General features: G+C 33.6%; 5 protein-coding genes across 6 annotated transcripts; 1 reads left to right on the top strand and 4 right to left on the bottom strand.

Moving 5' to 3' along the window:
* The first annotated feature begins 5,954 nt into the window (after positions 1-5,954).
* On the top strand, positions 5,955-8,300 carry LOC110996608 (ribosomal L1 domain-containing protein CG13096). The gene is made up of 5 exons (XM_022264365.2): positions 5,955-6,474; positions 6,701-6,839; positions 6,989-7,415; positions 7,667-7,829; positions 8,186-8,300. Exons 1-5 carry the CDS (start codon positions 6,128-6,130, stop codon positions 8,247-8,249), a joined length of 1,140 nt encoding a protein of 379 aa, XP_022120057.2. The 5' UTR covers positions 5,955-6,127; the 3' UTR covers positions 8,250-8,300.
* LOC110996607 (nibrin) lies at positions 8,297-10,129 on the bottom strand. Its single transcript, XM_022264364.2, has one exon. The coding sequence runs from the start codon at positions 10,122-10,124 to the stop codon at positions 8,367-8,369; it is 1,758 nt and encodes a 585-aa protein (XP_022120056.2). The 5' UTR covers positions 10,125-10,129; the 3' UTR covers positions 8,297-8,366.
* Positions 10,086-11,982, bottom strand: LOC110996609 (ragulator complex protein LAMTOR2 homolog). The gene is made up of 2 exons (XM_022264366.2): positions 11,673-11,982; positions 10,086-11,573 (listed from the first exon to the last, which is right to left on the bottom strand). The coding sequence occupies exons 1-2, from the start codon at positions 11,738-11,740 to the stop codon at positions 11,264-11,266; spliced, it is 378 nt and encodes a 125-aa protein (XP_022120058.1). The 5' UTR covers positions 11,741-11,982; the 3' UTR covers positions 10,086-11,263.
* Positions 11,983-12,681: 699 nt separating this feature from the next.
* On the bottom strand, positions 12,682-14,993 carry LOC110996614 (protein SDA1 homolog). Of its 2 annotated transcripts, XM_022264374.2 has the most exons (2): positions 14,541-14,673; positions 12,682-14,446 (listed from the first exon to the last, which is right to left on the bottom strand). In XM_022264374.2, the coding sequence occupies exon 2, from the start codon at positions 14,433-14,435 to the stop codon at positions 12,729-12,731; it is 1,707 nt and encodes a 568-aa protein (XP_022120066.2). In that variant the 5' UTR covers positions 14,436-14,446; positions 14,541-14,673; the 3' UTR covers positions 12,682-12,728. The 2 variants fall into 2 exon arrangements, with proteins under 2 accessions (XP_022120066.2, XP_022120065.2); XM_022264373.2 differs by having other exon boundaries at positions 12,682-14,993.
* Positions 14,994-15,886: 893 nt separating this feature from the next.
* LOC110996624 (intraflagellar transport protein 140 homolog) lies at positions 15,887-25,334 on the bottom strand. The gene is made up of 11 exons (XM_022264386.2): positions 25,129-25,334; positions 23,813-25,033; positions 21,945-23,504; positions 21,376-21,550; positions 19,889-20,067; positions 18,836-19,021; positions 17,772-18,014; positions 17,142-17,214; positions 16,893-16,985; positions 16,550-16,666; positions 15,887-16,070 (listed from the first exon to the last, which is right to left on the bottom strand). Exons 1-11 carry the CDS (start codon positions 25,273-25,275, stop codon positions 15,976-15,978), a joined length of 4,089 nt encoding a protein of 1,362 aa, XP_022120078.2. The 5' UTR covers positions 25,276-25,334; the 3' UTR covers positions 15,887-15,975.
* Between the last annotated feature and the right edge of the window lie 22 nt (positions 25,335-25,356).

Here is a 25,356-nt window from a genome sequence, read left to right as displayed (position 1 = left end):
AATTGTAAAAGGTCCACAAAGAAGATTTAGTGGACCATCAAAAGCGCCTACGAAGCTTAATAATTATTCATGAGGTTTCCCGCCAGTGAGGTGTAGTCTGTTGTTAATAAGTGTCGTGTTTATATACGTACTTCGAAAGAACAGCACACAGTTTAATTAAGAATCCACTATCAAACTTTAACACCAGAAATTTTTCAATTTTGTTAAATTTCAACTGGCTGTTAATTAGATTTTCAACTCTTAACTCTGAAAATTATTAAACTACATAATTTAAGTCGTAGTGCACAAATTGCCATGTCTTGAACTCGAAATTAAATTAAGAATACTGTATAATTTTCAAAGAAAAACGAAGTTCCTCAAAATAAACTTAGTTATAAATTACGTCACATAAAAGACATCGGGAGGGAACATAAATTTTATGTTGTTGCGTTTGCAAAATTGAAATCCGAGCGATATTTGCGTATCAAATAAAAAGTCGAGTTTAATTGCGCTAACAAGCAAAACATTTGACATCGATATAAGTGGATATGGATATATATAATTAATTAATCTACCACGCTTGCTTTCATTCGTGATTTCATTGCAGTTTGATTACGACAACACTTTTTCCCTATTCGTAAGAGCTTTAAGGACCTCATTAAATCAGTTTAACAGGAGCGATTAAGGCAAATCTATGTCAAACAAATTTGAACACGAATATAAATTAGTTTTACTTTAAAAGTTGGTATTTATTAGCATGCTTGAACCGTTGTACTAAGGATGAATCACAAAAACGAGATTTGGCACTAGAAATATTCCGAACCAATTTGACTTAGGGTCCTTCGAGAAGAGTGCGTACAAATTCTTAAAAGGCCGGCAACGCACTCTCGAGCACCATCGAAGTGTCCATGGGCGGCAGTTTCACTTAACATCAGGTGAGCCTCCTGCCCGTTTGCCCCCCACAAAAAAAAACGTATGTCAAATTCAATACATGTTTGACGTTTGAGACTCAGCATTAGTAGTCTCGTTTCTGATAGTGCTCCCAGTGTCTCGACGAAATGTGAATGACATATTCAAACTGCTAAGCATTTCAATTCGAGTTGCTGAAATATTAATTTCGAATTCGCTTGATATTTCTTATATTTATCGTTTAAATGTATGACTTTTCATCATGAAGGTGATTCAATTTTAATCTGAGGATATTTTAAACGTCTATTAAAAATTAAAAGCAGCAACGATTTCATATGATAAACACGTTAATTTATTACTATACTAGCGACCCGCCCCGGCTTCGCACGGGTGCAATGCTGATACTAAATACACTACAGAAAATCTGTGAACGTTGTATATAAAAATGTGGGTTATTGTATGTATATGTTATTATACATATAAAACTTCCTTGAATCACTCTATCTATTAAAAAAACCGCATCAAAATCCGTTGCGTAGTTTCAAAGATTTAAGCATACAAAGGGACAGAGAAAGCGACTTTGTTTTATAATATGTAGTGATAATTGTTTTAATTTTATACCAGGGGGCTTAGTCAAGATGTCTGTAAAATGACAGGTCGTGTCGACAAATTTTCATGCAAATTTAGTTTTTGACATATACACTACTGTTATGGCATTTTGACTATGCCCCCTGTCTAGTAATTTTGCGTACTGTACTGTTAACGTTAGATGGTTAAAAAATTAAATATATCAATTAAAGACCATAGTTTATATTCAAATCGCTTGTATACGTAGCAGCTAAACCATCCATCCATCTGGATGACGTCACTGATCCAGCAATCACACAACTATATCCACTTAATAATATAAACTGCGCAGGCGCATTCATCGCTACGCTACTGTACTTTCGCATTAGAGGATCGACAAAAGGCAATGAAACTGCAGAAGCCCCTACCAGGGATCCTGAAACGTTGTATGCAGCCCCAACATCTCGCAGCATCAACCCTAGCCAAATGAAGATGGACCACGGATGCATCTCAGCTACCATCTCGGATAAGTCCTGCAATAGTCGCTGTTCTTCAAGGGGAGGTGTTACGCAAAGCCACCTCGCCTAAAGTGCAGGGTTGCATATACCCAGTAACATTGCACACGGCACCCGTGGAGGCACGAGGCGCATGGTCAGCACAACATGCTCATTGACGTCAATCGCCCTGCCAGAAGATCGGATTCCATTTTTATAGCATTATCATTTAGAACTTAATTATAATTTTAATTTCTTTTTAAATATAGGTTTTAAAACAAATCTGCATCTTAATGCATCCATTGGCTGCACCCTACATTATTTACTTACTAGAAACATAACATATTTTTATTTACTAACTTCTCCTTTGAGACAATATGAAAAATCTGTATAGGATTTTCAGTTTAACCAACCGAAATTTTAAATGTGCTATTAATTTTCTCGTCTATAGAGCAATTATTTTCCACTCTTTAAAGCCAGTACGAGCGCTCATTATCCGAAACGGCATGACCCCGTCATGAATAACATGAAATTGTCAAAACAAACAGTGAAATGAGTCATTGCGATCAGCTGCAATTAATTCCCAGCCTTTATAAAGTAAAAATGTAAAAATTAATATAACAAGTCTACTTTATTAATTTTATGATTTCTGTATATTTACTTTTTAATTAGAGGTACTTAGACATGTTAATTTTATAAGTAATTAGCGCAAAGAGTCTTTATATAGTAGATTTAATTTAATACTTTTTCCTACAACTGAAATATAAAGTCAATGCGAAAAATCCCTACCTATATACAAGCCACAATGCCATTTGACAAGTTAAATTTGTATTAAAAAGACATGAAAGTGGTTTTCTTTATATACATTTGGATTGTAATTTGCTTGGATAAACAAAATACATGATTAATAATAGAAATAATAGGCCCCAACAGATACTTAAAGGTAATTCGTTGTTATATTGTTTTAGTACGTTCTTAAAACGGGCATCATACAGTTATGTTAGTGTGGCATTTTTGCTGTAGTAGTTATTTAGTCTATGGAATATAACAGGATATAAAAGATAAAAAGTTTTTTTTTTAATTTCGTAAATCGAAAGCGGAATGAGTACAATATTCATTCATCAGAGAGCGAACGTGTGACTGTTAAGTCGCTGTAGGAATAATTAATCTGCCAGCCTCGCACTTCGTCATTGCTTCTCATCTGACACGAAGATTATAAAGCTGTAATTATGTACAAACATAATTGAACCTCCCCCTCTCCCCATCACCTACTCATTTAAAACATGGGGTAGACCTTGCGTAAAATAGAGACTTATGTATTCGTGTTTTCAAATTCAAAATTTCTCAATTAAATAACAAGTTACATTGATTTAGTAGAGCCCCGGAGTCTAGTTTAGTTTATGAACATGGAATAATTGGCTTTGATTCCCGGCATAACTATTTTTACAATAGCAAAACATTATTAGATATTGATATGGTATATAATATATAGTAAACCACTTTTTTTTTCTGCGATCAATAGTTTCCAAAGCGCACGCTATGACAGATTTGCTATGGATAATTTTTTTGCACTCTGAATTACTTTATTGCATTAGAAATTCCTATTCTTTTTAACATGGAATATAGCCGTCAGTCATGTCAGTCAGTGAAAATGCAGCTTTTTGCTAATGGTGAAGAGTTTTTTAAATCAGCCCAGTAATTTTGGTGTGCAAACATTAAAAACATACATACACCAACACAAATGTTTCCTCTGAGTATAGTTTACACTAGCTATACAACCGTTGTCACTATAATCCGATATTTATCGAAAACATTAATTTTAAAGGTGATTTCGGAGTTATTTTATTTAAACCAAGAATATTAATCTATCTTTACATAACGTATATTAATTGGCACGTGAAACCTGGTAAGCCAAATGCCAAAACTAACCTATCAGTAGTTCAAGTATAAACTAATGTTATACAGAGCCAGAAAGTGTTTGCTTAATCAAAACTGTGCATTTGCTATATGGTTGAATAATAGTATATTCAATTTAGATGTAAAGCTGACGCAAACAGCTTGATATTCGTATTTGAAGAACTGAATTTTTGAAGCGGCGCAAAAAGGGAGAGCTATAGTTTTACCGTGTGTATTGTACTATTTGTCAGGGTCTTGATTCTTCTGGAATATATCCGAATACGCTATTTTCTCATTTTTTTCTCATTTTTCGGTTCACCTAATCTAAAGGGAGAATTCCCGCATCATTTGAACTGACTGGCAGGCTCAAATGCACCAGTGGTTGACGTCGAGATGTTGTATATTTGCTCATTTCAGTGCATCGTTTGCAGTAATTTACGATTTGAATAAAGCAACATGACAAAAAGAACTACTAAAACTAAAATGTATACTGACACTTTTTTATATTACTCTCGCCATGCTCGCTGATCAGTGGGCTCTTATGACAGTCTATTTGAAACTTGAGTCAATAATATAGTTATTAACGATGTGTAACTGTTCAAATATTCACGACAGTCATTACTTTGAACCCAGTAACGTTTGGTGGTGACCAGACACTGATTACCAAATGAAGGCGTTAAGTTATTAAACAAATGCTTATAATAGCGGAAGCGCGTGGAAACTTTTTTCAGAGTGGGTAAACACAAACGAAAATAAAAATGTCAACTGTGTACTTCATACTGAAATCGTCGAGAGCTGCTCAAGGCTTAACTGCGCCTGTTCGCTGTTGTTTTCAGATAATGTTTTATTCAAGAGGTTATTTTACTAGCCTTTCTGTACCTTCCAAAAGCTAGTGACAATATTTTACGAAGACCATATTGGCTGAAACCAGTAAAAAGGAGAATGTTCCAATTCAAATAGCTTTGTTTGCTTTTTGAACTTACTAAAAGTATGTCCAATTTTATTGGAGATGTACAAATAATGAGATATGATGATTCATGTCAACGGAAAACTTAAAGATTTTGTAATGTGGTCTGAGTAGGCTTAGTTATATGTGATATAATATAAATAAACAATATAATTATATAAATACTTACGCTGTGGTACATTATGTGGGTCTGACATGTGAATGAATTCTAAATAGCGTGACAATTGAACAGGTATATTAGGAAAGCTTGGAACACGTGTAGACAGGACGAAGTATTTCTAATATGTATTTGAAAAATCTTTTGATCTCTTAGTAGCGTAATAAAGAAACGATCACATGCCTATGAAACTTAAAATAAATATTTACTGCATTGACCGCATTATGATGGGTAAAATCCAGGGTAAACGGCGACTTAGTAAAAGAAAAAACCATAGCGTAATCGCAACTCCCGTTAGCGTAAATCGAATCTCTCTGCATCATCCACCGCATTTACAATGGAGAGTGTTCAGAGGAGTTGTTCGATTAATACCTGCAGCTTAGTTTCATCATCGGACGTCGAGGCAGAATACGAAATTCCACCAGTATCACCTCGACGTTCGCCGTTCCACAACTGCTCGTTTTTCAAGGCAGTTTCTGCGCGCACCACCATTTTGTGGAACCAGCTGCCCACTGAAGTATTTCCAAACCAATTTGACTTAGGGTCCTTCAAGAAAAGAGCGTACCAATTCTTAAAAGGCCGGCAACACACTCGCAAGCCCTCTTGCATTGTCCATGGCGACGGTATCACTTAACATCAAGTGAGCCTACTGACCGTTTGCCCCCTGTTCTATAAAAAAAGCGTACGGAAATTGCGTCTACGGAAAAGTTGCTGAATCTGGTACAAGACATAATATGTTACAAGACTAACGGCCACCTCCAATTAAGAATAGGCACAAAAATAATAAGAAGGAAATAATAAAAATATCCTGGACTAATTATTACAGGCTATTTTTATATTTTCTTCTTAATTTAAATCCAAAAACCATAATATTTAAAACTATAAATTTTATTCGGATTTTATGATGTCATTAAAAAGACAATATACATAAAATTAGCTTGGACAACTCTAGTTTCAGAGATTGACATTTACCACATGTTGTCTGTGGCTTTGTCAGTTGTCACGTGTAGAATTGGGTTGTGTACTGTATTTTAAATTTTAAATTTATTGGTTATAAAATCGTAACTTTATCCATGCTTATTGCTTAAATAAATCTTGTCCAGAATCCAGATATAAAATTAACTATTAGTGTGTTAGTGATTACTGTATTTTTTCACTATGGTTGCAGTAAAACCAAAACTTCTTGAGAAGAAAAAAGTTCCAGGTATCAAAATGAAATCGAAAAAACCATTAAAGAAAATCATTACTACTAAGGAGCATATTAAATCGAATAATGTAAAAAATAAAATTAAAGAAGCGTCAATTGTAAGCTCTACGAAGAAGAAAGTCAAATACATTTATCCATCCAAAGCTATTAATGAAAATTTGTTAGACTTATCTTTACATGCTCTTAGTAAGTTAACAGAAAATTACAATACAAAAAATATGATTTTTGGTGATGAAAATCCAATATTTTTGCAAATCCGTTGCATAAAAATTCAAAACACTACTGGAAATATAAAGTTGTAAGTAAGATTGATACTATTTTCAATTAAAAAGCTTAACAATGCTGCAATGTAAGAAAATATTTTTTCTTAAAGTTTACACGCTGTTAATGAAATGGGTATCATAGCAATATTCTATACTCATTGTTTTAACAGGTGTAGTGTAGATATGTCTTTTAGATTGGTTAAAGATGTATTTTGTAAATATATACAGGCTTTTCATAAAATAAATAAATATATTTTTTAGTGTCCTCCCTCATAGTACAGCTGCTTCAACAGGAGAAATATGTTTAATAACACCTGATTTGAAAAAAGGCAAGAAACCTGACCATGAACCTACTATTGAACATTGGGAAGAACTTTTGAGAAAAGCTGGAGTTACTAGTGTATGTATTGTAATATTTAAATATCTAACTTTCAAACAACAGTGATCAAGGCTTACTGACTTTATTACTTATTTATTATTTGAGACTTAATACCATAATGTTACAAAGTAGATAATAGTTTAGTTGAATTTAATTGTATTATGTTTCAGGTGAAAACCATACTACCCATGCGACAGTTACGAGTAGAATATGATCAGTTTGAATTGAGAAGAAGACTTATGACACAACATGACTTTATTATGGTTGATACAAGAGTTTTAAATCATGTATCCCACCATTTAGGAAATATGTTTTTCAAGAAACATAACATGCTTATCCCAGTAAATATTAATGAAAAGAAAGATTTAAAAAAAGATATTGATGTTGGATTGCGTACTGTTATGTTAAGATTGAATGAAGGTGCTATATCAAATTTGGTAATTGGACACACTGGAATGCCTCAAGCACACATTAAGGAAAATATACTTGCTATTATTAAGCAATTAGCCGAAAGATATCCTGGAGGAGAACAAAATATAAGATCTCTTTCTCTTAAATTACCACTGTCTCTTTCTTTACCAATATATTTGACACTGAGTAAGTTCTTAATGAACAGTACTACTGAATAATTATTATATATGATATTTTACTTAGATGATCAATTTAACTAAGATTTAATAATAGTATATATAAACTTTATTTCACAATAAATAAATATACAGAAAGTGTATGTTTAGTACCATAAATCCATTTCATTTCAATAATTTAACCAGATTTAACAATCTACCGTTATAAAAGTTACATAACACAACTAGTTTATAAGTAAATGAAAATATATGTTTTTACAGGACCCTCTAATCTGATTACACCACCGAAAATTAAGAAACATGTCCCAAAAGAATTCAGAGAATATGAAGACGAACTATCAACAATACCAGGTGCTATTGTTAAAATTGCTCCAGGTGGAAGTACCTATGTAAAGATTCGAAAGGATAAATCAACAAAAAATATGTATGTTTCTAAATAATTTGTAAATTAATTCAAGATTATTTTATAAGTATTTTGTGTCTAAACCAATCCACACTAATCTTTTAACCCTAAATATCCTGCAATCACATTTAATAAGCCTGAGCTACCAATTTTAGTATAGGTAACACACTAACACCTTTTAGGTATCTCTTTATAGTGGTTTATTAAATCATCAAAAACTTAAGGATATAATTTTTTTATTTTACACTATAAATTTACATAATAATCATGCAATGGTTGATGGTATGAAAAAGTTTTAAATATTGTTAATATTCATAATTGCTTTGCAAAAAATTACTAAATTATTATTTTTATGACAAATGTATGTTTTTTTACAGAGACAACAAAGAACACACTCAAAATGAAAAAATGGTTGAATCTAGTGATAATGAAAGTGAATAATATAATGAATATTCATTGCTTTATTGTAAAATAATAAACTTTAAATAATTATGAAATGTATGCATTTAACTAATACATATTAAAAGTTATATATCAACTTTTACCAGAACCAGACTTTTAAGAAATAATAGACACTTGCAGTTTGGAAGGCCAAACTTTTTTGAACTTCTTGAAATTCTTAACTTCTCCCACAATTGGTTTTATCTCAATGGGTTCCCTTTTTATAATTAAGTCATTCCTTACAACAATTGTAGTAGTGCCAATATCAATGTTATGAAACTTTTCATCCAAATCCGATATATCCTCCTTTTTTATTACTCTTGTGTTAACAAGGGTAGAGTTTCTTTCCATTAACTCTAGTAATTTAGTGCCGCGCAACTCCTCTACCTTAACATTGTCTTCTTTGATAATATTTTTCTCAGGTATTGATTCCTTTTCATTGATTAAAATAGTTTCTGTACAAGGTTTCTTATTTCCCAAAAAATTGAATGGGTCATCATCATCGCCAGTTGTCATTTTTCTTTTCGATGGTTTGGCCAAATTTAACTTTTTATCTGTATTCTTGTTAGTTTCATTGGTGACAAAGTTGAAAATTTCATCATCATCATTACTACTTAATGCAATTTTTTTGGAACTGTTGCTTAAGTCTTCTTCTGCTACCCTTTTTTTTCCTTCACATGATGAAACACTATGAGCGTGATTTTTTTTATTACTGCTGATGTCATCATCTTCAACACTTAACTTCCGTTTTCTGTTTAAAATTTCACAAACAGTGTCATTTTTGGAATTTAAACTTTCATTAATTACAACATTTTCTTTCTTATGAGAATCTTGTGTTGATTCTTGTGTTTCTGGTGCTAAAATTTTATTATCTTTAACAGCAGTGCCAGGTACATGCCTAATAATTTCTGATGTAAAATTAAAATCAGGATTACAATACTTGTTAGTGGAACAGTAGAGAATTGCCAAACCAATTTCAGGATCTGGTATTAATCTTTTGCCTTTGCTTTTTAAAAATCCAACAATGTTATTTATTTGGTCTTTTTGAGCTTGGCTTTCTTGAGATGTTGATGTTATATTATACTGTATAACAATAACATTTGGTTCACAAAGACCTGACTTTGTCATTTTGCATTCACTTAATAAAAGAGGTTTAGCAGAACTTTTCAACAATACCACTTCATACATTTCCATCTGTCTCTTTGAGAAAAAAACAAAGCTTTTTCCAGCAAAAAGTTGTTGTCTTTGATCAATGGGTAAAAATGAAACCATTTCTTTATTTAATGTAGTTTCTACAATTTGAGGTACAAAGTCTTTTGGACTTGGTAAAGGCCCATTTGTATTCACAGCTTCAAGACACTTCTTCCAATATTCTGTAGTCACAATATGTGAGCCTTGCACTAATGCTAACACAACTTTTATTGTTAATGTTATTGCAGGCATAGTTAAATAATAACATGAATCATCCCAGTTATTTTTTAATTCTCCCCCTAGCTTCATGAGATGCATTTTTAAACTTTGAAGATTTTCCCCCTTAAGAGTGGAGGTACATGTTATAAAATGAAGTTGATTTACTTTCCATATACAGTTCATTTTGCCAAATTTTACAACATCACCAGAATTTATTATGTGGTCAACCTCACTGACCACTTTCTCAATATTATTGTTGATATAAGTTCCATATTTTGATCCTAGATCGCGGAGAACAAGCTCACCATCCTTGACAGACAACGTTGCATGCTTCCTACTTAGTGAGGGATCATCAGGAACTGCAAAATTACTATTCTGAGCATCAATGCTGCGGCCTATTGTGACATTTTTATTTTCGTTTACGTAAATGATTCTACTTTCGCAATTTGAAGTGAGGAACCACATTATACAGATTTATTTGGCGGAGTAAGTATACATTAACGGGTTTTTGTCACAAGTAGGTTATCGAATAGTATTATAGTTTTGGATACCTAACTGCCCATTTACTTATTTCTTCACTTAAGCGCACTGCGCGATTATAACATATAATTTCGTTAACATATAGGTATGTTACAAATTTTTAGATTCTGAAATCCGCGTCTGAACGGGAAAAATAAGATGCCGAGTGCAGATTACCTATTACTATTTACCAAGCATGAATGAACTATGCACATGCAGTACCATAGTACCTATTGACTATTCAAAAATCAAATCCAAGTTTATTTGTCATTGATATTATGTCAACAAAAGTTACAATTGACATTTCGTAAAATTACTTTGCTAAGTCTATGATGCTTATAATTTTACCTTAGTCTTCTTACCAGTCTATAAAATTATTTTAAAAATTTAATTAATTTATAATTCGATACTCGATGCCATTATTTCTTCTTCATACATGAGGTTGTAGGGATTCTGACACTCACTCATACAGTAAAGTAAAACATTGTGAAGATGCTTTAGACCCAAAAAATAGATGGTGTGTCAGGAAACTTGCCTTTGTAAAAAAATATACAGACAGAGAACTGAGAAATATAACCAATGTCAAGAGAAATGCTTAAAGACCACTTTTTTTTCTTTTGAGATAGCTTTATATAAAATAATATCTCAATGGGCATCGCAATGTTGTTTTAATTTAGTCAGATACACAGATTTGATTTGCATTCAGCCAGAGAAGTATACAAATGCCAGGTGGTCCATGGCAATCCCAGGATAACCTGGCAGGTAGCTGTAGGCTGTGTCAGAGTTCACACATAAAAAGTAACCAACATCCGTCAAAGCAACTATTATTTTTATAAGCATTTGTTAATTGTTGGTACTGTACAAAGGCTTGGCAAAGACCACCAAGTGCCTCCAGTTACATATATTAAAGTAGACCTTTATATATATCCACTTCTGTCTATATAGAGGTTAATACTCTTGTTAAAAAGTTACCAACCTTGGTCACTTTTTTAAATTTCAATAGTCAAATTAACAGTGTGGCATTTATTATAACTAAATATGCTAATACATATATTATTTACATATGATAATCATTAAAAATAATTTTAAGAACTAGCTACTTGTTTTAAGGGTCCTTCTAAATATTGTGCAATTGCATTAATTTTTTCTTTCAAAATACCAAAGCCAACAGTTTCCTTAGAATACAAGCACAGTAGTAAATTAGCTACTTGGGTAACAGCAATCTTTCCATTCTGACAGTCTACAAGAATTAAGTGTAATTTATCTTCTTTAAATACATTTTTCCCCTGTTTCTCATATGCTGACCAGACATTACTTGCAATAGCAGCTGTTACTCTTGCATCCTTATCATTGTAACCTGAATATGCTAGTAGTGCACCTTGATGCGTCAAAAGCCTGAAAGTTAATAGTAAATTTGGAAAATTATGCTATTTAAAACAAATGTGATTCATTTTCATTTCATTCATTCAACAATTCAACAAGATTGATAGTTACAATGTATTTTCTACACCCCCAGTATTTGCTTGACTAAGCACTTGTGTCAACGCTTTTGGTTTTAACATTATAACAAATGTTTGATACACTGTATGAAATCAGGCCGTAATTAATAGTTGATGACACGTTTTTAGATAGTATTTAATGTTATTGGTGAAACAGCATCGATTACGTCTCCTTAAACCCACATTCTAAATTCAATTATATAATGCAAGTTTTACAAAGATTAATTAAAAAGTTTACGAATTTAACATTGAAATTACTTTTTCCACTTCCTTGCAGTTTATTTTTATTGATAGACTAATGAGTTAATGACAATTGACATGCAGTGAATATGACATGACATAACAAAGGAGTTGTATTGATGACATGACATATTAAAGATGTTGTATAAAATGTTCCCCTTAAAACCAACTTCAAATACCCCTAAATGTCGATCAAAAACCTCCTAAAATTTTTGTTGTACACTTGATTTGAGAAGTAATTTGAAATATGAATTAAAAATAGTTGAAGTAGTGAACACATTTTATATGTTGCTTTTTTTTAAAAAGGGTACCGAGAGTTTTTAACGCCGGCTTTTTCTCTCGGCCCTCACCCAACACCCTCTGTCTTCTTTGCCGATGAGTAGGGATGCCAACAGGCTCAAATTTAATGACGTGGAATAAGTGATACCATGATGATCTTATGTTCCAAAATAAACGTATTTTATCTTATTTTTTATTTTATATTTATATATGTTAATCAATGATCGAATAAAAGTAATGGTAATAACAATGAGATAAAATGACATGACTGATAACATGACAAAGCACAGCAAGACCCGTTGACAGTCACCTAGTTATGACAGTAGTGTTATGGTTTGGAATCTGTTTCAACCAAAGAAATTAAAATGTTATGAAGACACGAAATTTGACATGTTTTTTATGTTCTTTCACCATAATTAATAATCTACATTATCCTTGACTAACACAGGCTATATATTATAGTGAAAAATATAAAATAACAGTATTTAATATCAGTTATTTATTATTCATAACACACCAGTTTTTTGTCTAATTACATCATTTTCTTCTGTTTAATTAAATAATTTCTGAAGGCGATTTGCTTATCTTTAAAGGACCTCTTTATTTTCCCTCTTGCTTTATGTTTAACCATCTGATATGATTTAGTTTTACGCTTTTCTCTATTTGTTTTAGAACAGTTTTCATTTTTCCTTCTGTCTTTATAACCAAACTTTTCCCTTTCCTCACGACCTTTAAGCACACTTTCTAGCCGCGCATTTTTGTCATGCTTTCGTTTCTTGTAAATATTTTCAATGTCAGCGAGTTTTACTAATTCAGAAGATTCATCCTCGTCCTCTACAACAGCCGACTTCCGTTTTACTCCTGTTATATGCTTCTTAATTTGAGCAGCTGCAATTCTTTTAAAATCTTCATCTGAGAATATTTTGTCCATGGCAACTTCACGTGCTGTTTTAATCTTTTCCTGTATTTCTTCTGGAGAAAGTTTTCGTTTAGCTTTTAAATGTTTTCGATTCTCAACAGTTGATGGAATATTTTCTACATTATTTTCGCTACCATCAACCTTTTTCCCTTCTGCCTCTTCTTCTTCAGTTTCAGATTCACTTTCATCACTATCAGAAATATTAATTTCGGAATCTGAAGAAGCCACATCAACCCATTCATCATCAGATTCTGCAACTTTCTTTTTAAGTTTCCTGGCACCTTTTTTAGCACTTTCTGTTATATCTTCTTTTTCTAATAAGACTTCTGATCCCGGTACATAATCCTTTATGTCCATTTCACCATATTGCTTTGTTTTGAGATCAAAAGATGCTTCCGAGGGTCTTCCTCTATCTTTTTTGTGTAGCATCTTTGGCATTGATTGCCTGTAAAGTTGAATTAAAGATCTGGCTGCCATCATGACAGATTTCTCTTTGTAGGTTTTATACTGAACTAAATCTTGAAGTAGATCTTCTGTAACGGCCAAAGGGCAACGAGCACATATTTCTCTAACAGCATTTAATCCTACTGCCATTACATCCGTAGAATTTCGTTCAGTAATAAAATTATTTGCTATAGACTTCATAACAGGTTCAATAACCTCTGGAGGTACCAACTCATGAGCAGACTGAGCTGCGAATTGAAGGATTCTTGTGACTTCTCTTTGATGTGGCATTAATAATCTTGCAATAAAAGGATAATAGTTAAACAAAAACAGATTGTGTAAACCAATCAGCCTCGATATAACATCCAAAGTCATTAATTTTACCTCAAATCGATCATTAGAAGCTTCTACTTGTTTAAATAATTTTTCAGCAAATCCTTGAGGATTGTTTATAAGGTGAAGTGCAGAAAAATTAAAAATAGGTGCTTTCTCTTTCCTTTTCTTGATTTTCTTTGCAATCTTCTTAACTTTATCAACCATTTTTTCACGTTTCCGAGTTTTCTTGTTAAATTTATTTGATATCATTGTATCTCTTGGGTCTACTTCATCTTCACTATCTGTATCTGGTTTTTCCTCTTCCTCTCGACTTAAAAAAAATTTCAGGGAAGCTACCATAACTTTAGTAACCTTTGTAAAGCATCCAATGTCAGCAATTATGTTAACAGTTTTATGATCATTCCAAATATTTTTATGGTATAATTCAATCAAGATATCAACTGCCAGCTTGGCAGTTTTCACATTTGTATCTCTTAACATAGTAAAAATAAAATTCTGTAGAGTTGAGTTTAATTTCATATCTTTATGCTTCATATTCATATTTTTGATGTCTGTAATTATATGAGTTTTTAAATATTCTCTAAGATTTTTATCTTGACACTTAATTAGAAAGAAAAATATTTCCAATAAGTCAAACGCACTTACAAAATTTTTATTCCTCAAGAGGATGAGGCATTTACACAAGGCTAGCCTCATATCATTATGAAGAACAGTGTTATGCGTTTTTAAAATGTCCACAATCTTTTGTGGGAAAGTTTTCATATCCTTTTGATAACACTGGGTTACCTGTGCTAAGAACATTGCTTGTTCATCTAATTTCTTACTATACTGTGTAGGATTCAGGTTAAATATTTCCAACGTTGTTTCAAAATGAGCAAGTTGTTGTCGAAATTCATCTTTATATGAATCTGGATCTCTCTTAACCAAATTTTGTAACTGAGTCAAATTATTTGGTAGCTGATTGTTGTGACGCACCATTTTTATAGTTTGTATTTCTTAGATTTATGGAATTCACATATCAAAATATCAGGTTTATAAAATTCCACAACTATTCAACATTGAAAACATGTGGTTTCAAATATGTCAAATTAAAAACATGTGAAAAATGACATTTTGATAATGTGTCATATCGTTGTCATATAACTTAATTTGTACTGCATATTCATAAGTATAGATTATGTTATGCTCATTTTTATTTGACTAAAATTTCTGCAATAATAGCCTTAATTATTAATACAATTTCATTTTAAAATTTAATAGCATTGCGAGGGAATAGCATATTAAATCTACCATCTCTCATACTCCTACCTGGAAAAATGTAACTGACCACATTTATAAATCAATTTATTGATAATGCTATATAATTTATTCCTAATGGTAAATCAAATTGTTTTTATATTGGTCTTTAGTTGTCTCATTTTGAATTTTAAGCAGAACTTATAAAAATATACCTTTTAAATAAAATAAAATACTCAGGTACAAAAAGTCCATCCCTCTTGGCTCGGGGACTTCAGGCATTTTGCCAGTCCTGCCCTGCTATTGTTAGGTACGCCACTGCTCAACTACTACCTTGCGTGTAATTAATTATTTAAATTGTCTTAGTGTTGAGAAGGTGTATGTAACAATGTCATAATTTAATCACAACCACAATATGTGCGAAGGGGGCGAATAAGAGTGGTGGAGAGTTTCTACCAGTTCTTCTCATCAGTTGACGTTTTTGATTTTGGAAACTGGTTGTAATTCATTTGTTAAATCTATATGTTCATAATTCTGATCTGGCCATTTCATGACATATTATTATTTCTTGGAATTGAGACACATTTGATTTCAAACCTTTCAAACAGTTGAGTGTTGGTGAAAGTTTGTATACCCTATCAATAGATACGATCAGATAGATCAGATACATTTTTGACGTAAAACACAAACTTAGTGCTAAGTACATCTTACCCTCAGACTTGTTCTTACATATTTTTTCTAAATAAAAACACTGATTTAATAGTAACCTTTATTTTAATATTTACAGAGTAAAGGACGGAAACGTTTTAATCTTATGTAGGTAAATATCTAAAAATACAAAACACTATATAGCTTCTTCAATGCTCTGTTCTGGAGAATCCGAAGCAGAATTATCATCCTGGGGTTGAATTTGTAGTGACTTCAATTGCTGTTCTAACTCTGAAAGATTATTTTTTTAATTTTTTTTAAGACGAGTACAGTAACAAAAATAGAACCGTTGTGGGATTACGCTATTTCAGTTGAACAGTAATCTAGGTGCGTGAACAAATAAAATGACGCGCGTAATAAAAAATATATTAGCTCGCATAACCGCCATGCCAGTACTCTTCCTACACAGAATCTAATAGAATTTGTGATGTAATAATAAAAGTTTATTTTGCTTTTGTGTATATTAGAAGAATAAAGAGTAAATAATAGCACATAAGCTCGCTGAATCAGTTTACAATCGAATGCCTTAAAATATTGTTATTTAATTTTATCTTTTGAGTAATACCTGATTTACTTCTGACCCTAGCTTAAATATTCGATAACATTAAAACAGCTCTGGGACATATTCTTAATTATAGGGTAGTAGAAAAATTGCTATACCCTCTTTTTTTTTATAAATAATAAAATTTGTTTTCATCTCAAAGACTTACTTTCTAACTCTGGATGCGTCGGAGCATACATCAAAAGCATTTTTAATATTTTCTCTTGTGTAACAAGACCGGGTCTACCACTCACACTGCGCATTAGCTGTTGCCCACTGGTTACTCCTGTAAAATATTTTAAGTATTATTAGCTTAGTTGTAAATCGTGTGTTTTAAATGCTAGGGTGTTCAAGACTGATAGACGGTGGTATTAAACTGATTCATTTACTATATAGTAAAACAACTGATTGAGTCAAACAACCTATTTAAATTATATAGGAAACTAAGTTAATATCTTCTATATTCTGTGAAATTATTTTTATTGACAATTGACCTATTTCGCAACAGTTACCTGTATTTATATCTCCACCTTGTAATGTCTTCTTCACATCAATAAACCGTTTAACTAAAGTACTTTGTTCTTGAATTGCTATAGATTGAGCATCTGAAAAAATATACGTAGATAAATATAATAATACAATAAAAATTTTCTAAAATCGTCTTTTTGGGAAATTATTAAATTATGTTTGCGAAAGTTATATTATGTATTAGGTATGTTAAGAAGAATAGACTAAAAAAAAATTAAGGTTCCGCATCTTACTCATTTCTGGATCTGTAGATTTAGCTATACAGCGTGAAGCTTCTTTAAGCGCCTCCAGCCCTTTCTCGTAGTTCTGAAAATATTGAAATCTTACTCTTCTGTGCTTATCCTTAATAATTATTGGTTCGTCAAGGTTCCAACCTTGGACCTAGATGTTACACAGTATTTTTATTCCAAAGTTTAATTAATAATTATACAATATTTATTGAATACAGGAATACATACATTATCCTTACTAAGCCAGTGCCATAATGTCGAGGAACATTAAAAAAATATAACAAAGGAGATTTATAATCTTAAACACATAATATACACAATATCGCTACTGTGAATTCACACTCTGCGAACATACAAATATGTCGATAGTGTCGGAGACAGCATTCAGTAGGCGCAACGTCCTGGATAACGGGGATCTGTGCAACAGACTGGTTCTTTCCCTTGATATCGCAAATAACATAGGCCTTCGCCGTCGCACATATCCCATAGGTACTAAGAAACCCAGTAATATACTACCATATACTTAACAATAGCCATGTCTTTAATTTAGAATGTACAGGTCCACTTAATTATTTGAATTCACTATAGAATCTTAATATACTTACGTATAAAAAATATAAACTTTTTTATTACCTCATACTCATCAACTTCCATCTTAGCGCACTCTGCATAAAAAGCCGCTAGCTTTCCATAGGCCTTCGCCCTCGTATAAAAGTGAAGGATGTGCCTTGTTAAATCCGGTCGGGTCTTCCAAGGCGCCCGCCTTCGTAAATAATCCGCCGCCATTAACTGGGCGGTTCGATCTCGACTGGCAGCGGCAAATGTTGCAATTCGTTCTGCGTCCCCAGAACGGATCAGCCAACGCATTGCCCCAGCCTGCGTATAAGCGGGTATATTAAAAACCATTATTTTGGTTATCACCCCCCAAATAAAGATTTCCACCACAAATATGGTACTCATGTAACCATGAAATACAATCTTTTTAGTTCTGGGCCTCACATTTTTGTATGTGTTTAACGATTATTTGTCAATCTAATAGGCAGGTCAAGGTCAAGGTCAATGTAATAGTCAGCCTCCTGTGACACACGCCGTCGACTTTTCGGGTCAAAGGCAATCCGGTTTCCTCAGGATATTTCCTTCACCGTTCCAGCGAATAAATGCACGCATAGACAGAACCATGCTATTAGTGCATAGCCGGGCATACGACCTCAAGGATAAGAGTCGCACGTTGAAGGAATTAAGCTAGCACTGCCTTTTTTTATTTACAATTACTTGTTTATTTTATTTCACAATTTAGTAAATTACCTAATATGTTTACGTGATACAGATTAAATTAACTGATTGTAAAGTCGACTGATTGCTATTAATATTTTTTTAATTTATAATACGGGGGCAAACGAGCCTGCGGGACGCCCAAAAAGGGCAGTCATCGCAGCCCATAGACACCCATTTTTCGTGGGTGTGTTGACGGCCTTTGAGGGAGAAGTACGCTCGAATTTTGAATAGTGGAAGGTCGTATCTCTCAGGGAAGACCCCCGCCGGTAGTCGATTCCACAGTTCGCTAGTTCTCAAAAGAAAATGCCTTGTGAAACGGACTGTGGAAGATTTCCAGCCATCAAAGTGATGTTTATGGTTAATATTATTACTTGCTTTCCTTAAACAATTTAAGAAATTAACTTAATTAGAAAAAAATATACCTTGTCACCAATATTAGCCAATCGCTTAGCCGCCTGATGGTACAGGCCCCTTGCCCCAAGCATATCCGCTAACCGACGTAACAACACGTCACGCCCGGAAGTTCCTACCGGTGCAGCGAGACGCTCGCTCAACTCCTCCGATATGGGAGCAGTAGAATTCTCAACCAGGTCTAATGCCTCTTCAAACTGTCAATATATATTCAAAATCGTGTATCATATAGGTAACACAATGTACACTTATGAACGCCAAAAACATAAATATATATGGAATTCTTCTAATTTAACATTTAATGCCAGTTCTCAAATCTAGGGCGTAGAACGGAAGACAAGAACAATAAACTCTCCGCCACTCTTTTTAAACGCCAAGTTTTTGTTTTACACATAGTTTGTAAGGAGCTGCAGTACACCACATTTTATTTAGCAGCATTAAGTCCTGTCAACATGACATGATGTAAGGGGGCGTCCATAAATTACGTGAGGTGTTTAAGGGGGGGAGGGGGTCGAGTCTCATCTCATCTAATCTTACGTTGGAGAGAGGGGGGGTCTCGGCAAATATCACGCAATTTTTTTTCTGATTGAAACAAAAAAAAATTATACTATTTTGGTCCATTTAATCCAGATTGTACATGCTTAAGATTTAATCTTAAGCGTAATCGTAATACGATTAAGATCACTAGTCGTAAGTAGAAGCACAAAGCAAATTTGTTTTTTTATTTTTACAATAACAATCCAACGCGTTTACGTAAGAAACTCACATTTTGAAAAATCTCACGAGATTGAGGGATGGGGGAGGGGGTTGAATAAAATCTCACGACATCTCACCAGGGGGGGAGGGAGGTGCAGAAAATTAAAAAAAACACCTCACGTAATTTATGGACGCCCCCTAATATGTGATGTGCATGAGAAAAAAAACGTGGGCGTACGTACGTGTTACGTACACACGTAAGAAGTTATACTTCTTTGACGTACCAAGATAAAAATCTTTAAAACAATATTTAAAAAAATCATCATTTTTCCCAGACGAACCAAAGGATGTATCACATCAAAAATCACCTTTCCAGCAGTTGCCAGTAAAGCAGCTGCCTGTGAATGATGCTCAGCGTTCCTAAGGTGAGTCGCGAGCGTCTCAGCTAGGGCGGGGTCTACGCGATCTCCCAGCGACTCAACGGCCGTAACTATTGCGTTCGTGTCTCCGGAAGTCATCGCCAGTTTCAACGCCATGTGACCCTTACCTTTAAAACTGATTTTGTTAATGGAAATAAATGTATTACGTAGAAACAAGGTTTTTAAGATGGAAACTCGAAGTAGAAATCCAAATTGTTAAACAGTGTGATGCTGCCAACTAGCTTAGCCGTTCAATTGACAGCCTAGCCTTTTAACTACCGGCCTGAAAGATGTTCAGACAGTTGATGAAACAGCTAGGCAAACAAACAGACTTGGATCTATGACGTTTCATTACTTGCCTGTTGACCGTTAATTTACATTTAATTCCACTCTCTGCCACTCTCAAACTCGAAACGAAACTCTTAAAACTGTCAGTATTGCCTCAACTTAGATGGTGTTTTCCGAAGTTTCATGTAAAACAACAAGCACAATGAGGGTAGTGACAATAATAATATGAATTTAACTCAAGCAATTTAATTATATAAGAAATAAAAAAAATTGTCATATTATGTTTCATCTTTTTTATTTCTGCCAAATAATGACTCTATCGTATGAATGGCCTAAGGATTAGCCAGTCGGTTTATAAAATGTTGTAACAAACGCTACGGCTAAATATCTTAATATGCCGTTAAATTAACAGCCTAGCTTTTTAACTAAACGGGCCGTTTAACTAGCGGCCTGAATGCCAGACGCCAGTTGATGAAACAGCTAGTTGGCTACGACATATACGTAACTCCAAAGCATGCAGTTGAAAAATTTATTTAATAATTATAAAATCATCAATATGATTCCAAATCTGTGCGCAGCGTTGGCATAACTTTAAAATTAGATACATTTATGAAAAACTTAGATTCACGCTTTGAGGGCGTAATGCGATCATACACTATATATCATATATCATCATATCATACTAATTATGCTAAAAACTCAGTTTTGTATCGCGCTGCCGGACATACAATGACCACTATTTGGGCCTTGACTTGTTTGGGTTATCGCGGAATGTGGTTAAAAAATGTATTAGGAATATCCACAGCGCAAAATCACACACATCATGAGCACACCCCACATACACACCATCACGTACACACCCACACTTTTACATCATCACACAACACAACTAATTTAAGCTTAGTTAAATAAATTAAATTAAATCACAATTAGTCAAATGTATTAAATAATTTTTGTTTGTTTGTTCCCTTTTTTAAATCTTTTTATTGTTAAATATATCATGTATTCCATATTTGGTGTCTCAGTGTATTTGTATGTCATTATGTATAATTTATGTTAGCTGTAGGAGTACTAAATAAATAAATAAATAAATACACTGAAACACCTTTTCTACCTTTCTATATTAGCACACTTGTAAAAATACTCACCTGCCTTTTGGTACAAAGATATCGCCTGCTCCATCTGCCCTGCATTCTCAAGTATTGATGCTGCATAGAGCGCATGCTTTGGAGATGAAGAACCTGCTCGCCAAACTAAATGCCATGCATTTGATTCAGCTGCAACGCGAATAGCTGATACGATAGCTCCACTCTTTATATACATCTAAAAAAATGAATGTATGCGATCCGTAAAGTAGGAAAAACACATTTCTGTGACAGTGCGATAAAAAGTATCAGAGTCTGAGGTCCATATTCACTAGGCCGTGGTTGGTCTGCCAGATTTTTTAATATACAGTCAAACCTGGGTAAGTGAGTACTGGATAAGTGAGAAAACTCTATAAGTGAGATTAATAGCCAGGACTCGTCATTTTAAGCTCCCAAAACCTCTATTAGCGAGAAACAGAAACCTTTGTACGAGAGAGTCGTTTTTCCCTCATGGACCTCTGTAAGTGAGACTGCTCATCTATAATATCTCTATAAGCGACAGTCGAGCTTTATTTATTTATGTACATATATGTTGTTGTATATACAATAATAGTAACGTATTCATTATTTACCTTGACAATGTTTTCAGTCTCCTTAGAATGCACCTCTAGATGCCGTGCCATTTGATACAACGAGGAAGAATTTTTCTGACATAGTTTTTCAGCTTCATCAAGTCTATCCATATGACACAATAAACGCGTTTGTTCACCAAAATCATTGGCTTGAGAATAGCCTTGTAATGCACCGTCTAGATCGCCTATGCTCTCTAAATAATGACCCCACCAGATAATCAGTTTAGCGTCTTTTGAGGTTGATACATATTGGGCTAACATCGGCGCTTGACCTTGGGCAATAAGCATTCTTGGTACATGTGGGACCAGAGTGCCTGACTTCTCAAATAATTTAAAAGATGCAGCCACATCTCCATTCATCCAGCTAATTTTCGCTAATTTATGTTGTGCACTTTTTATAAGAAGTACGTTTTCGCCTTCAGTGTCTTCATTTAGAATATCATTTAAGCCACCATCTTTTGCGGATATTAGACGTGTAACAAGATCAAGTCTTTTATTTTCGCGAAACAGACGTTGTGCTTCATCTATCATACCAAGGTTGACGGCAAGCACTCCCACTTTAGATGTCTCATCCGTGCTATCATCACTCATAACCTTTCGCATCATTAAAGCACCTTTTAGATTGCCCATTTTGCTCAGGCAAACTGCACCAACATCGGCTCTTTTACGAAGCACACATTCTTTAGCCAAACTGGTCCATACTACAGCCTTTCTCGCTCCTGCTATGTTTGTACCAATAATAACAGCCTTTTCCAATAATCCAATGCTCATATAAAACAAAAAATTCATGGTATCCTTAATTGCAGTGCTATCATCTTCTTTAGACTGATCAAATTCATTAAATAATATCTTTTGCATATTTTGTCGAGAAAGAATAACAACATGTGGCGAATGCAACGAACATAGAAGAAAATCGGACGTAAAGTAATTATCAAAAGTTGGACACCAATTTTTGTACTCATGAAGGATGCCTTCGTGGCAAAAAAACAAATGAACGCGATCGAAATCAACAGAGCGCAAATGGACTGCTACTAATCTAGGATCTAAAGTATCCCATAAAATAGCAATAGGCACACTTTGATACGGAGGCGCTTGATTATCAGAAAGCAATGTACTTGTAATTTTATCATTTGCTACATCCCATAGATATATTCTGGGGTCCGGTGCTAAACCGGAATTAGCGATGCTCAAACATATATAATTTCCATTCAAGTTTACTGAAGCTCGCATCACTTCCCCGAAATCTTCAAATATTTGAAAACAATTCTTTGGTGGATAGGGCATTCTTAGTCCTTTTTTTGTAATTTCGGCGAGTTTGAGCACACCATCAATTGTTGCCACAACTATAAATTTATTTGTATTTGTTACTGCAATCGGCTCGCCTTCTCCTTCAATGCTTGGAAGTATTCCTAATTTATTTCCATGAACAGAGTAACATTCAATGTGAGGATTAGCAATCCCAACCAAAACTTCATTATACATAAAAATAGCACTGGTTTTCCAGGAGAATGTGCGTATATGTGCAAATTTTGTTTCGTCGTCTTTAGAACACATCCAAATCTGAAACAAGTAAAAAAATATAACATTTAAAAAATTAAACATGATATAATGGTATGTCATCTACAGTAATCATATATTAGTTAATATAGTACAAGTATTTGCATATACTTCCCTATATGGATCTTGACCTCACACTAAGATCGCGTAATCTTTGTGTTGGAGAGGTTGATTTTACCTACTAGGTTAAAAATGATCATTTGGCTCATATTGCTTTTACATTTATGAGCCTTTAAATGGTATTCTAATTTTTTGCTCTCCAAACACCTATTATTAAAATGTCATGGCTTATAAGTTATAGTAAAACATACCTGTATATCATTGCTATCTCCCAATGCAACATAATTATCTTTAAAAGCAAATGTTTTTATTGTTAATGTGGAATTTATACATGAAGTTGTATTATTTCTTTCTATGACATTAATTTCATTTGCTGACTTCTGAACCATACAAAGCTTCGCTGAATATCCCCAGCATATATGTTGTTCCGATAATATGAAAGCACTTGTTATACAGTTAACATGTAAAAGAGGATTCATAAGGCCTTCGGAGCCCCAACAGATTTCCTTCACAGTACCCTTTACAGAAGTGCTGCTTAATAATTTCCACTTATTTTTGTGATCACGTCTCCATAGATATAAGTTTCCTTGAGATGTTCCACAACAAAGTGTATCACTTAAACTGCAGAAACTTATGCTTGTAAATGTTTCTCCTTCTGTTGTTTCCTCACCTTCATTGGGCAACACTTCATTCTCTCCAGTTTCACTATCCCATACTCTTATGACTTTATCACCAGTAATGACTGCTACTAAAAAGTTTCCTACTAAAACAATACCTTGACCATTTTTTGATGACATTCTTACATGGCTGTCAGTAGTCAATGAACCATCATTGGCAATAAGAAATCTAGATAAACTTATTGCTCCTGCAGATTCCCATGCAACCAAAAGATAAATAGTGCTTATAATATCCAGGAAAACAATTACACCAGGTGCGTTTAATACTTCAGAGCAGGATCCTGAATGATCAATATATAATATAATACCATTGTCTTGGGCAGCATAGCAAGCAAAATTATCTGGTTGATAATTTTCTCTCATTCTGGCTGTTGTGCGCGGTCTCCAAGCAGCTAAAACATCCAGTGCATTCTCATCACCTGCAACAGCTGCTCGTGCTAGCCCTCTTATAGAAGATTCTGATGATGGAAGTGGAGCACAAAACTTTACATGAGTTATTACATCTCCTAGTTGATGATGAAATGCTGTTAAAGGTGCACCAGAACTAGATTGCCAACCAGATAATGATCCAGATGCATCTGAGGCCAGAAGCCTCCCTCCACCAGGACTAAAAGTTACCGAGGTTAAAGCAGCATTATGTGGTGCTTCCAAACGAGCCCAAGCATATTCTAACCAAATATAGAGCTCTCCACCATCCCAGCCTACAACAAGAAGTCTTCTGGTTGGATGCCATGCTAAAGCTGTGGCTTGGTTAGATGACAATACAGGCCAGTCACATCCTTCTAATATTTGACCCTGAAATAAATGATAAGACAACTGGAAAAGTATTAAATTGTTGGTATGTTTTGTAAACTTTGGAAATTATGTAAAAATCTTTGCGTAATACTTACATTTTCTTGAAATATTGTTACACAACCCCCTTTCTCTTGATTGAATGAACCAACAGCTAACAATGGCAAAGAAGGATGCCATAAACTGACTGTAGATACCACGTTTTCATCTTTAAATCTTAGTTTTACATCAATATAGAGAGTCATTTTTACACCAATAAGGATTCAATAACTGTTGTTTTAATACCAGGAGTTGCTTTAATACTAATGAATTTGAATATTTCATAC

Source organism: Pieris rapae, chromosome 15, assembly GCF_905147795.1.
Source record: "Pieris rapae chromosome 15, ilPieRapa1.1, whole genome shotgun sequence".
NCBI lineage: Eukaryota > Metazoa > Arthropoda > Insecta > Lepidoptera > Pieridae > Pieris > Pieris rapae.
Note: the sequence above shows the minus strand (reverse complement) of the source record. Positions and strands in the feature narration are given on the sequence as shown.

Excerpts from the sequence above, each read along its gene's own strand:
- LOC110996608 (XM_022264365.2), top strand. The coding sequence starts at position 6,128 with ATGGTTGCAGTAAAACCAAAACTTCTTGAGAAGAAAAAAGTTCCAGGT. Across the intron at positions 6,475-6,700 it reads ACTACTGGAAATATAAAGTT|TGTCCTCCCTCATAGTACAG; the intron begins GTAAGTAAGATT and ends TATATTTTTTAG. Across the intron at positions 7,830-8,185 it reads GATAAATCAACAAAAAATAT|AGACAACAAAGAACACACTC; the intron begins GTATGTTTCTAA and ends GTTTTTTTACAG.
- LOC110996607 (XM_022264364.2), bottom strand. The coding sequence starts at position 10,124 with ATGTGGTTCCTCACTTCAAATTGCGAAAGTAGAATCATTTACGTAAAC.
- LOC110996614 (XM_022264373.2), bottom strand. The coding sequence starts at position 14,873 with ATGGTGCGTCACAACAATCAGCTACCAAATAATTTGACTCAGTTACAA.
- LOC110996609 (XM_022264366.2), bottom strand. The coding sequence starts at position 11,740 with ATGTTAAAACCAAAAGCGTTGACACAAGTGCTTAGTCAAGCAAATACT. Across the intron at positions 11,574-11,672 it reads GGGGGTGTAGAAAATACATT|GCTTTTGACGCATCAAGGTG; the intron begins GTAACTATCAAT and ends ATTAACTTTCAG.
- LOC110996624 (XM_022264386.2), bottom strand. The coding sequence starts at position 25,275 with ATGACTCTCTATATTGATGTAAAACTAAGATTTAAAGATGAAAACGTG. Across the intron at positions 25,034-25,128 it reads TAACAATATTTCAAGAAAAT|GGTCAAATATTAGAAGGATG; the intron begins GTAAGTATTACG and ends CATTTATTTCAG. Across the intron at positions 16,667-16,892 it reads AGGTGGAGATATAAATACAG|GAGTAACCAGTGGGCAACAG; the intron begins GTAACTGTTGCG and ends AATATTTTACAG.